Source organism: Tauraco erythrolophus, chromosome 3 (genome assembly GCF_009769465.1).
Source record: "Tauraco erythrolophus isolate bTauEry1 chromosome 3, bTauEry1.pri, whole genome shotgun sequence".
NCBI classification, from domain to species: Eukaryota; Metazoa; Chordata; class Aves; order Musophagiformes; family Musophagidae; genus Tauraco; species Tauraco erythrolophus.
Window position 1 is genome coordinate 96673967 of NC_141467.1, and position 13302 is coordinate 96687268.

A 13302-nucleotide genomic window follows, 5' to 3' on the forward strand; every position below is an offset into this window, starting at 1 on the left:
GAACTGCATATGTAAAATATGAAATAACACAGCACTTTTTATCGTATGCTCAAACAGCACATCTTGAACTTAAGATCGTTAGGATAAGTTTGAAATGCTAAGAATTAGGAAAACTGTTTACTTTTAAACTGAATACATTTGCTTTGTAAAATGCCGATTTAAAAATAATTCTGTCCATAAACCCATTTTTCTTAGCAGTTATATGGAAAAAAGATACAATTTGGAAGAAAATTTTTAATATTTTTCCTGACAATTGATACAAACGCACATACGTATCTTCTGGTGAAATATCCAGCAGTCCAGCTGTTTCAAAAGGGCAGTGGGACTACACTCCCAAATTTACTTTCATTCTGAGTTTAAGAAATGAAATCCGAAACTGTTTGCAGAGGTATAAAATAGTTCTGGTTCTATTAGTTGTTTTTGAGAAGAAAACTTAGGAAAACAGAGCTGGAAAGATGTGATTTTTTTCCATTTGCCCCAATCTAAATATAGATTGATGATACAGAGTCTTGTTTGGTAGTTCTGTGTGGTGTACTCTTTGAGCTGTCAAGCTTTTTCGTATTAAAACCAACTAATTTGTCTTGTGTTCTCTCCCTGCACTGTACTAGGTACTTCGTTATCCCCTGCTAAGCAGAGATTGTGTCCCTAATTTTTATCTTCTCTCCCTTCCTAACCATTACTTCTTTTCTTTCTGTGTCAGGAGAAAAAGGTCATTCACAATGTCAGTATTTTAAAGTGTATTGGGATAATGGGCAGAAAGGAGATAGACAGGGTATTCTCCTGAAAGGTATGAAGGGCTTCCATCACCCCGTTCTTTGTTCTGTATATGATGATAGTCTGATATGAAATTGAGTGTAAGACATTACAGTCTTGGTCAGTCTGTTTGAATTCCTCATTGTAAACACTAATATTGGAATAATTAGCATTATACATTTCTAGTTTCAGTTTTGGGTTTTTTTTTTGTTGTGTTTTTTTTCTTTTAAATGTTATGAAGTTACTATAGAAGCATTAGCTAAATACTGATTCATGCCTGTTGGGTTAAGATTGTAGATGTTGCCATAGCATGGGAGACCTAAGGCCCACTTACCTCAATGTCCTGTCTGGTATTGTCTGGCAAAAGGCACCTCAAAGCAGAGCATGAGAAGTCTTCTGTCAGATAACTTTGAAGTGTCTGCTTTTCATGAACCCTCCTGGCTTCTAATAAATAGATATGGACTTCAATATTGAAGCAAAATACTTGGTTTTTTTAGAAACAAACTAGGTGGTTTGAATATGTCCATATAAAATCCACTCTCTAATGTTTCTCTTGGTAACTCAGGTTTTCTTTTTTAAAAGTGAGCTGCAGTAGTTAAATAAAATGCCAATTTAAACTCTTTTTTTTTCAGTTAGATTGATAATAGCACAGTTCTTAATATCCTGTACTTTGATTGAAGAGGTCATTAGATTTTCATTTCAAATGCCATTTAGAGAGGTCTTGAGATTTCAGGTATATTTTTGTTTTCATAAACGTTAAGTGTTTCCTCTTAATCTATGAAAACTAAATTTTAATGTATTATAGCAAGATCTTGAATCGTCCTTTCATGGATGTTAGGACACATTTAGGAGAGTACAGCATATAGTTACAGCACTCTAGTTTTGAATACAATTCTGCTGTGGCTTTAGGTGGCCCTCAATTTGTTTGTTGTTTACCCCAGGTCAGAGGTGGAGTGCCAAATATCTTTATGATAAAGACTGGCTAAACAATGGACACATGTGCGGATTATCATTTTTGAAAGAAAACTACTCTCATCTTAATGCCAAAAAGATTGTGTCAACACATCACCTACTGGCAGATGTATATGGTGTAACTGAAATATTGCATGGACTACAGCTGAAGATTGGGATATTAAAGTAAGTATCAGTCCAGGGTCTATTCTCCATCTTTATGTATCTAGGTATCAGAGGCTACCAGTATTCTGTATGCATTCTTCTCTCACATTAAAGTTCGTTCTTGTGTAATAGTTTAAATAATTCAAGTGCAGGATGTGGAGTACCCTCAGCTTCAGTGGGAGTTAGATGTTTAGCACCTGAGCAAATCTGGTATATTGGGATTATTGGTGCTTTTTTTTTTTGTCACTTTTGTGTTAGAGACATTCTGGATTTATCCTGAATTGATAAGTGACCTGGGAATAATTACATGTTTGATAATGGTGCTTATCAATAGCTGTGATCTAGCAGAAGTGGATGCTTAATACTTCAGTGCTGTAAGTGGTATTCTCTATAACTTGCCGCTTTTTCTTCCCTTTGTTGTAGAAATAAGCATCACCCAGACCTTCATCTCTGGGCTTATTCTGGGATGCGAAAAGAACAAGAACAAATAACTGTTGGGGTAGAGAAAAAGTTAGTGACTTTGCCAGATGCTGTTAATCCAACAGAAAGGACGTGTCACAGTCAAAACCATAAAGAGCCGCCCAGTATACCCCAGAAGATGGAAGAAACGTACATCACAAGTGAGCACAGTTACCAAAAACCACAGAGTTTTGGTCAAGACTGCAAAACAGTCGCTGACCTTATGAGCTCAGATGATGAAGATACGAGTAGTTTTGAGGAAGATCCAGAATTTCACACAGAGAATAAAAACTGTTTACAATATTCTTTTAAAGATGATGGAATGAATGAGCAGGTAAGTATCGTTCTTCATCTGGGAACTTTCTTAGTTGGAAAAATACGTCCAGTCTGATAAAACTCAACTACATAGAAGTATTTAGAAATGTTCATTGTTGTAAGTCGATATCTTCTATCAAATAAGTCAGCAGAAATCACTAGAAGCAGAGTTGGATCACTGAAAAAGTTTCAGGTGAAGTATACCCATTTCTGCTGGTGAATGACATGCAAAGTATGGTTAAAGTATTGCCTATGCTAAAATTGCTTATGCTCAATCCAGTGTTTTGGGGGAAAAAAAATCCCATGCTTCAAATTCAGGGTCTTGAACCAGAACTTACATGTTTTTTGTGAGATGAGGAAAAAGAGACAAGTTTCCTTTATTCTCTCAATTCTGTATTCTACATGTTAGTTGGTTGTTTTTGTTGTTGTTGTTTGTTAAACTGAGATTTTTAATAGTGTTCATTATTGTACTATATTCTTTTAATAGCAACAGTATCTGAAATTCTGTCCACAAGTAGTGATTTACTTACCAACTAATTTCACCTCATGTGCAACTTCTTTTGAGTCTTTTATATTGCATATTTCTTCTAATTAAATGTTTCACAGGTTTTTAGTCAGGATTATATTTGGCTATTTAAACATATCTTTCTCATTTTTGCGTTAATGGTTTGAATCCATTGTGGAAAAGGTCCAAAACTTATTAGTCTGGTTTTAGTGTTCTCTTTGAGCAAAAAAAGCCAAAGTGAAACAAATCTTTCTGTTTTCTACAATACCAACTGTGTGAGAATAAGTCGCCCAACTCATCTCCCTTTTGAAGTACGGTTTCTGGTGTGGAAGAAATGAGTAAGATACGTCTTTTTTCTTCTAACTTTAGTTTTAAGTGTGGCATGTAAACTATGTAGTCTGAATGGGAAATTTTGGCTCATTCTAGTTAGAAATAACTGTTTGTATGCTAAATCACATGGTTATATTCAATTTGTATAGTAAGGAGACATGCAGCAGTGTAAAATATGGTTTCCTTCCAACAGTAACTTAAATTGGCATTGTAAATAGTATAAATACATTTAGAATTAAAAGAAAATATATGTGAGTGGTGAAACAAAACCGTTTCCTTCAGAGACTAAAGCATTTATCTAAAAAGCTGAGTGCTCTCTGTTTTAAACCAGGAAGGCATCTGTTGGGGGCACTGTCAGAGTACTCTTTCCTTTGGGACACCTAAGTTCACCTTTTTGTCAGTAGTCAGCCTTGATATCTGAAATAAGGCCTTCTGTCTAGACTTAATACACATTGAAAAGTTCTCCATGAACCTGTTTGCACTTACCGTAAAACCATGATGACACTGACTTTGAAGTGCCATTTTTACATGAACTGACTTCTCTGTAAGGTGCCTTCTTCACCTCTCCTTGTGAAAGTTTTGGTTTGGGCTTTAGGCTCTCCCTTCTAGCATCCTGCAGAGCCTTGAATATTCTGATTTTTCCATACTGTTTTGTCTTTCAGTTCTGTTACGTATCTTCCTTTCTCTTATAAAGTGTTCAGACTGACTATTATCAAGTCCCTTTTTGAACTGTGCATCATCTTTAAAGTTGTATTTAGTTTCCTTGTTCTTGCTTCTGAAAGCACAATCCTTCCCCACCTGAACCTTCTGTTTATTTCTTCTTCACAATCTGGATTCTGTACTCTACTTTTCTTAACTACCCTTGCCGCCACTCCCTGATTGCCCACATTGATCTCGTAGCTTAGAGGAGGACCTGTTTGATCGTGTGGGTTTTTTTTTTCAAGGAGCATTTACTAGCCATTTAAAAAAATACAGAGGTCATTAAAAGGTAAAAAAAAAGTCTGTTATGATGTTATTTAGCTTTAAGATTTTCTCCAACTTACTGCAGTGGGAATCTAAAAGATTCATCTAGAATTATGGACTGAAGAATGCTATTTTTCCCTTGCTGTATGAGAACCTAAGCAACTTAGAATCCATCAGTCTGTATTTTCTTCTTCCCCTCTCTTCTCACTTTTCCCGTTCTTGACTGGAGGAAGATACGAAAAAAAAATGGTGTTTATGACGTGGAAAAAAAATTTACCTGAGCACTTCATCATAGCAGTGTATTAATACAATAAAATTCACTCTTGGCTCTGGTATTTGCCTGAACTGACTCCGTATGAGCACATGTATCCAGCATTCTAGTCCCTGAAATAGAATCATTAATAGTGAAAGAACTTCATCAGATATGAAGTCGTAGTGGATATACAGTAGAAACTCTGAATCCTGCTAATTAATGGAGATGCTGAACATTCTAACTCATTAAATCTGGTATCCTTCCTTTGGTCATTTGCATTAGCTGAAACATCAGACACAGAAAGACAAGGAACTTGTGTGTTATCTCTTGACTCGCTAGGAAGGTACTAATTATTTCAAGCCAGTTTTCCTCAGATCCAGTTTGTATAACTCTGCGTGTTACAGTCCTTCTGTCCCAGACTTGTGCTTGCAAATTACATGAAACCATAGCAATGATAGGAAGAGAACTCTTTTGTCTTAATCAACAAGCAGAGTGGCCAGCTTTTTGGTGCAAAATAGTGACTTTTGACATCTTGGGTATTACTGCGTTTCAGAAAGTTTTCCATTGTTCTCTGGCTAAAGTTGAAACAAACCTTGAACGTTTTTGGTGATGGCACACAGATGAGTTCAGCACTTCATGGTTTAAGTCATGGTTTGTATAAAAAGGGCACAGAAATGCAGTCTGTCTTACTGCATTAAACACAGTGCTTGAGCTGGTAAACTTCTTGCCTCACTCCCCCAGCGCTATACCTGCTCACTGGTACGGAATTTGCATTTTGTTTGGTTTAGTCTATTGATGTATCATGGTACATGGCTTTTTGAATATGTTTTTTGTCAAGTAGCCAGAAGTACAATTCCAAACCAGCATAGTTTATCGTATGACTCAAGTGTTGAAATCAACACCAGCAATTAAAAGAAAAGAAAACAAAACCAAAAAAACCCACTCTTAAATGGCAATTTTTTTTTCTTTCTGTTGCTCCTGTGAAGAAGAGTTCTGCTGAAGGAAACACTGTGTTTGTTTGTAATGAAAGAAAAGGCTCAGAAGAACAAGTAGACACACATCTTCAATGGCAGCTAAATCTCCTTACCCATATAGAGAATGTACAGAATGAAGTCACCAGCAGAATGGACCTGATTGAAAAAGAAGTTGATGGTAACTGCATTGCCAGATACTTGTTAAGACACTTGTAACAGCATCTTTCATAACCACTCTGTTGAAGGTGATCTGAGGCACTGAGGATGGATTTTTAAGTATTGTACTTAAAGTTGGGTACCCAAAATTATCACCAGTTTGTACCCTTGATCCCCCTACCCCCTCCCAGAAGTTTTGAATGCCTGATAAAGTAGCCTAAGCATTCAGGACCCCTGAGGCAGACTTCAGAAAGCTTAGATCTAGTCTTTGTCCAGATATGGATCATAAAGCTGATGGATTTTTCTACACCTGGAGTGCTTTTGGCCCGATTGTTCTAGTAATTGATAATATTCAGGACAAAAAAGAGCGTTCATTCTGCCTCCAAGTTTGGTTTGCTATATATTAGTAAGTAACTGGTTTCAGGAAAACCAATCAAGCTTCATGAGAAAACTTGAATAAAATTATAGTGTAGGAGTAACTATTACAGCATGTAAATTCACGCGCTAATCATAGAAATTAAGAATAGGGACAGCTCGTAGTCTAGTTGTATGAGTCCTTAGTTTTCTTTTGGCAAATAAAATGGTCTTATTTCTATTTGCAGTTTTACTTTTAATAAATATTCCTGCTTGTACTAGACAGTGTAATTGCTAGGCTGACAGGGTTGACCTTTTGTCTTCTCTGTCTCTACAAGATAGAAGTTCCTTGAAAACATTTGTGGAAGGTTGGAAAACCGTTCTGTAGTCTGGAGCTTGTAAACAGGAGCCTGTTTAGGGACGGAAGCAGGCCTTGCATTTAAGGATTGCGTTTTCTGTTGCAGAACTGTCACAGCTAGAAGATCATGAACTGAGGTTTCTTTTGTGTGTGTAGATGGTAAATTCTTAGCCAAGGGTAGAGGTTGCTCGCAGCTACCTTGTTACAGTAACAATCAAATCAGAAGATATGTTTGGGTTGTTTGAGTGGAACACGAAATTAGTTGGTGTTTCCCTAATAAACATTTCTTCTGTTAAAGAAAAATCACAGCCTCAGCATATTTCCCCTTCTAAAAAACGGAGAGTAAGAAAGAAGAGCTTAATTTTTGTGAAAACTGTTTCTGAAGACTTACTCTAATCAACTTCTTCCTTTTCCTTCTGTAGTTTTGGAAAGCTGGCTTGATTTCACTGGAGAACTGGAACCACCAGATCCTCTGGCAAGATTGCCTCAGCTCAAGCGACGTATCAAACAGCTCTTAATTGACATGGGGAAAGTACAGCAAATAGCAACGCTTTGCTCTGTATGACAAAAGGAAGAATAAAGAAATAAAAATAGGTTCTTTACAGTGAATTTTCTTACTAGCCACAAGACTGACAGGAAGACAGCAAAAAGCTGAGCATTTATCTGGTTCTTTGCTGATTGCATTAATAGCCTGAAGCTTTAGAGGGAGGAGAGGAAATCTAGAGTAAGGGATCTGTTATACTGAATATCTGAATATTGGGTGTCCGAGCTTCGAAGTGTAATATATTACATACTGACAAGTGCTGATGTGATTTTTAACACGATAAACAAGAAAATCCCCACGTATAAGAAAGTTGAACAAACAAAAACTCTGCAAAGAACAATACTACTATTTCGAAACCTTTGGCAAAAAAATTATAAGTTTTGCAGAATTGAGCTGATTAAAAATTCTTGGGAACTGCTTTTTTTCATGAATTCTTATCTTGCTAGAAAGATAGACACAGAGAGATCTGTATCCTCTCCACAAGGAAAGTTTTTAGATTGCTTCCTTCTCTCATGAATGTTCAAGAAGATGAACATACTAGCTTTGATGTTTGAAAGAAATTACGTATCATGGTCTCCTTTTTAAAGTATTTTTTTAAATAGAAATCCTTATTACAGCACCCTTAGGCTCCTTTAAAACATTAAGTGGCAAATAGTGGTCAGATGTGCCAAATATATTAAAACCACTGGGATGGGAGTTTGATTATGACTTACATGAAGGTTTTTTTCCAAAGTCCTACTCGGTGCCAGCAATCCATCCAAAATTGTACCTAGTTTATATTTTTTTATGTTCTACTGCAGTATTCGATATTCAATGTACAACTTTTGTCCTGGGTAGCTCTGTTTTGGTGTTGGCCCTCTGAAACTTTACCATCCTCAGCTGGCATGAGGAATGACAAGAGCAGCGAAACTGTCTGTGGCTGTGAATTTACTAAACCACTAGAATAAATATCACAAGATACATTATCCAAGATGTTTTTATAAAATCTTTCGGCTTCAGTGAACTAAACATCATGAAACCAAAGGCAACCTACTTGCTCTGTTCGCTCCTGCTGGATTTTGAGCCCAGGACTTTCCCTGTGCTTATAAGTTGCCGCTGTACCCAGTGCGACATACATACTTGTATGTGTATGTATATGTGTATAGATACACATGTACATATATACATACTATATACATTTATATCTACACATGTCTAGTTTTATTACAATAGATTATAAGAACTGGTGGTTAACGTGAAATGTTACCTTTTAACAAGCAGTTTCTAAAATTGAAAATAATGTATGTACAGGTTTTGAAATTTGTAAAATATGACTGTTAAAAGGAGGCTATTTAACTGATGACATTAAGATACTTGAACACTTTATGCCTCACATCTGTTTATCAGTTCTAGTTATCTGTATAAATGCGTTTTAGAACCGATAGACAGTAAACTTGAATTTACCTTTTGATAAGAGTACAAGCCACTGTACATTCAAAATTATTTAAATTTGCGAACACACTGTTCTATATGTAAGGTACTGTATGTAAAACTGTTTATTAAAACTATTCTGCATACTCTACATTTTCCACTTTTCTTCCTGGCCTACATACAATTGTAAAAAAGAAGTGATTGTTATCACGTACAGACCATCAAAAATCATAAAAAAATCTTGGAATGCCTTTTGAGGATGCATAAAATTGAAAAATGTGCCAAAGATGGATTATGTGGGAAAGACTTTGCAACCAGTGCATTGAACTTTCATGATAAGACCATTATTGAGGAAGAAAGCAGCGTGGCTGCTTCGTTGCTAAAATAAACTTACCCCGACGTTTGTCGTCTGTCTGCCATGTCTGAAGCGAGTTATCGCTCTTGGTGTCCAAAGCACAATGCTGCAGAGCGGTTGCTATTTAAAAAGTCTTGCCACATCAAGCTTATAGGAGACATTACAGACCTGCACGGTGACATGGAAGCTAATTATGGAATCATGATTGGCAACTTCATGATGCAGAAAGAACATGAAAGCTGAGGAGTTGTTGACGTTGTTGTAGCAACTGTTAATATAATACTCTGTTATGTTGATGGATGCTTAAATAACTGCTTCAAATAATATGAGTAGTTGAGTGACCTACTTGCTTTTGGATATGTGAGACTTTTTTATATATTATTCACCTGCTGCATATCCTAGAATGTGGTAGTGTGTGTACTGTATAAGAGAAATGTAAATCCAGATTAATTACTTTGAAACAAAGTGGAATGTATTTACATAATTTATACAGCATACACTGTAGCAATATTATGCAATGTGTGTGCATGCGTGTGATGTAATATAATTGTAAATGTTACTGAAGGTGGAGGTGGACTCGAGAGATTCCAAGTGGGAGGATGGAGGTTTCCTTCTTAGTGCAGAGATGGAGGAATAGTATCCTGAAAAGGAAGTCCTAAGGTCAAAGTTAAGTTGCCCTTGAGCTTTAACTTGTCTTCTGTTTGTGTATGTAATGGTCTCTAAATTTACATGAGTATGTAATTTTATCCCTCAGGATCCTGCCGTATTCAGGATGGACTGTGCTGACAAAAACAAATAATCTCTTCAGTATTTTTTTATCTTCATTTCTTGTGTAGTCACGTATTATAAAAGTTTCTGCAAGCATTCATATCTTCTCAGAAACACAATCTCAGTGTCCATATGGACAGTGCCGTGGTTCATTGTGTATTGCTTGAATGCTTCACAAACTTGTCTTGAGTTTGCGTTCTGGAATTGTGATGTTAGTCTGTAACATGTGAACATTAGTTTTGGCCCCAGTTTCTGAAGTATTCAAAGGTTTGAGATGCTTTTTGAAATTTTTTTTAAACACTTACAAGTCAAGTGCCATAAAAACGCGAAGTGTTTTGCGCAGAATGTAACCTACAGTTGATTGCTTTGCTCGTGTGCCAGTCAAACCCCATGTGATGATCTGGCTCATACCAGTTTTTCTTCTAGTTGGCCTTATCGAGAGAATCTTTTTTCCTGTAGGCATCGCTTTCCATCTGTCTTCCTGCTTCCTCTGTGAGTAAGCCAGGGACCTACACGCAGTCTATTTGCAGTGTCATTTATCGGGGTGTGAATTGCGATTACTGGTGCTGAATGATGAAGGAGACAGACCCTCTCTGAGGAAGAAATAGTATATGGCAGTGTAGTGATACATGTGCATGGAAAGGTCAAATTTTTAAATTTGCAGCCTCCTTTTAACTTAATATACAGTAATGAAAAAAAAGGGAAATGCCACTGTACAGAAGCCTCCTGTGATTTCACAGGACTAAATGGCAAACTTGTGGAGCCTTTAAATGCCCAGCTTTTTGTCTGAGGGTTGTGGGTTGTGTTGCTTTTTTTTTTTCATGGAGGTATCAGGGTAGTTAATTTCAAAGCTTTCTCCTTCCTCTGGCTGTACCATTGGCATCTACATCAGAAAATCTGCAAATTTTCAGTTGCAGTGGTGGCAGTAGGACATCAGTGTTGCAGTCATAAATGAAACGTCGTCTTGGTGACTTGATTGGATATCGCATGATGGGGCTGCCGATGTTTCAGTTACAAAATGAAGGTACGTCAAGTCAAATAGCAGGGGATAGGCTGGAAGACGCTTCCTACTAATGCTTTTCTTGGGTAGCTGTAGGTTGAGTAGTGCCCATGTTTTGGATATTCTGGCCTTGGATTGCCTAGATCTTTATGAATTGTGGCATAGCTGAATGGTGGTAGAAGCCTGTCATCCTCTTTAAATAGTCGAAGAGGATGAGTTGCAGTTTTCCAATAGATTTCACATATTCGCTGTGCGACGAAAAATTGAAACTGTTTTTCCATGGGTGCAGTCCTCTTACGTGACTAACATCCACCTGTCCCCCTTAATTTTGTCTCTAAGCTTCTCCATGTGCTCCTCATCTGTTTGTTATGCAGCTTCCATCAATTTCTCCTTTTATTCTTCAACTTTCTGCATTCTCTCTTCTTGCATTATGCCTGGAGAGTTTCACTCCTATGTTGTTGTGCCCAGTTCTTTCTGGCTCCTGTGGGAAGCAGTTTTAGGGAAAGGTCTCCTCTGCTCTTCTGTCTTCAGCCTCCAGTGTGTCCTGTGAGCTGTGTATGGTTAGAGTGGGCGTACCATGATCAAAATCTTCAGATGTTTTTGTTGCCTTCCTTTAGTCAGCCCCTTCTGATCTCGTGCAAGTGATGATCTCCCTCTGCTCCGATCTGGCTTCTATCTTAACTGAACTTGAATGACTATTAGAGCAAAACTCCTCTGGCATTATTGGGCTCCAGCACTCCTTACCAGACTGAAGGCTGGGATGTAAAGGAGTCGCTCGATCATCACAGTAAAATTATAAAAGTACTTTAATGCTTACAAACCAGAATATTTTTCCTTTGTATTTGAAGAGAAACTGCAATGGTTTTTCTTTACTGAAACTTCGCAAGACACAAATCAGATCCTGAACTGAACTGGAGCTCGATGGAAAAATCAACAACAAAAATAGGTGGTGGGAAGCGCTCTGCAAACAGGGGCTTCGTAAGAAGTGTACAGTCAGGCCGGCTTGACTGCCTTGCCCTGTTAGTAGTTGTGTGGAGGAGCTGATGTGTAAAGGGGGTGCCTGCAATTATGCTATTAATTAGCAAACAGGACCCATCTTTGCCATGTTGGTTTAGAAGGCTGGAACTGTAGGATTTCCCTCTATGGCTTAGAAATGTTGCAGTACATTCATCTTAATTCTGGAGTGCTTATTAAGGTCAGAGGCTTAATCACGTTCTGATTGCCCATTGCTATGGGACACACACATTTTATTAGCTGACTTTTTTTTTTTTCTGTTGTACTTTAGGTGATCATTATACAGAGGATGTTTGAAATACTTCAGTAATGGTTTCTATTATACTATGTGATGTCCTGGGCACTGGGTGTGGGAGTCTGTCCTTAGCAATAAGTATTATACACTGTGTGTATATCTGTTTATATATGGAAAACAAGTATGGAGCATGTGACGATGGTGAAAATACACTGCACAGAGAGCAGATGGCGCTTTGGCAGCCTTTCTGCACCAGCCTGAACAACTCAAGTAAAACATTGGAGACTGCATGGAGAAAACGGAACTAGCGTGAAAAATCATTCAGGAGTGAATTTCCCTTTCTGTGCACACTGGGGCTGTGTGTGAGTGGTAGATGAGCCGGCCTTATTCTATGGATGGAATAACTCAAGCTGGTTCAGTTGCTGTTTATTCAAACAGCAGCTTTCCTTTCTTCAAAACTGGCCAGAGCCACCTCCGTTCAGCTGTAGCCTGTGCGCCAGTGTATTGTCACCAGGCACTCAGAGAGGCAGCAGTGCACTGTTACTGAATCTTCTGTAAGAGAAGCAAAATACTCTATTCTGTGATTTGTTTTTCTATAATAGCAATAATGTTGACTGCGTTCTAATACTCCCAATAAAGGTCTGTTGAGATTGTTATGTGCCTGGGCTCCCATTCAGTGGACTTTTGGCGAGCTAGTGAGTGCTTGTATGCGTTTGAAAGCATCAGGGAATCTTCAGTTGCATTTTCAGCCTGTAGTCAACAAGTTACACGCAGTCATCGATACTCATTTATTTATCTACATTGCGAAGCTTTAGGGAATCTTCACTTTTACTTTAGACTGTAGGCAAATTACGCAGTCAGTAAATTATATACAGTACTGAATTACTTACTGTGTGGCAAAGTAATTAGAAAAGATTTTTCTCTTCCTGAACTGCTTTGGTGTTGAACAATTTCATGGTTTGAGTTTTGCAATGCACTCGGTTCTTGAAAGACATTTTTCAACAACACGTGCACAGTGATGGCATCTGTTCCTGTGGGCAGACCTCTGCCTTCTAAGGGTGTTTCTAGTTTTGTGCCTTTGTGCAATGTCATTACAAAATAACTTCCATTTGCCTTCAGTGATTTCTTGTATTTTAGTATTGCCTACAAACTGCTGTTCAGGACACTATTGTAGTAGGAAAGAAATGAGCAAACAATGCTAAGATCGTTCCTGCCCTAGACATCCTGTGGAACAGGGCGCTAATGATAAGCCAGAGGTGAATGGCATCAGACAGAATCTGAATGAGTTACTAACACAGAGAAATTTTTCTGTTTTTCACTGTAAAAATGGGTATCTCAAACATATAAGAAACTTCAAAATTTGAATTCTGAAACATATTTTAATCATTATTGAAGGTACAGTCTCAAAGCAGTTTCTCAAATTTAAGATACAAGGCCAAA

General features: G+C 37.6%; 1 protein-coding gene across 10 annotated transcripts in view; it reads left to right on the forward strand.

The window, feature by feature from the left end:
- The window catches only part of PHF20L1 (PHD finger protein 20 like 1), a 64144-nt gene extending 51587 nt beyond the window's left edge, over positions 1–12557 (forward strand). For 6 of the 10 annotated variants that reach the window (XM_086608855.1, XM_086608858.1, XM_086608856.1 and 3 more), the window contains 4 exons: positions 1695–1890; positions 2293–2662; positions 5681–5846; positions 6959–12556. In XM_086608855.1, coding sequence (XP_086464981.1) covers positions 1695–1890; positions 2293–2662; positions 5681–5846; positions 6959–7101 — 875 coding nt within the window. In that variant the 3' untranslated portion in view covers positions 7102–12556. Of the gene's footprint in view, positions 1–700; positions 788–1694; positions 1891–2292; positions 2663–5680; positions 5847–6958 lie in introns of all 10 variants that reach the window. The other 4 variants (XM_086608860.1, XM_086608861.1, XM_086608864.1 and 1 more) reach the window with 2 other exon arrangements.
- The last annotated feature ends 745 nt before the right edge of the window (positions 12558–13302 follow it).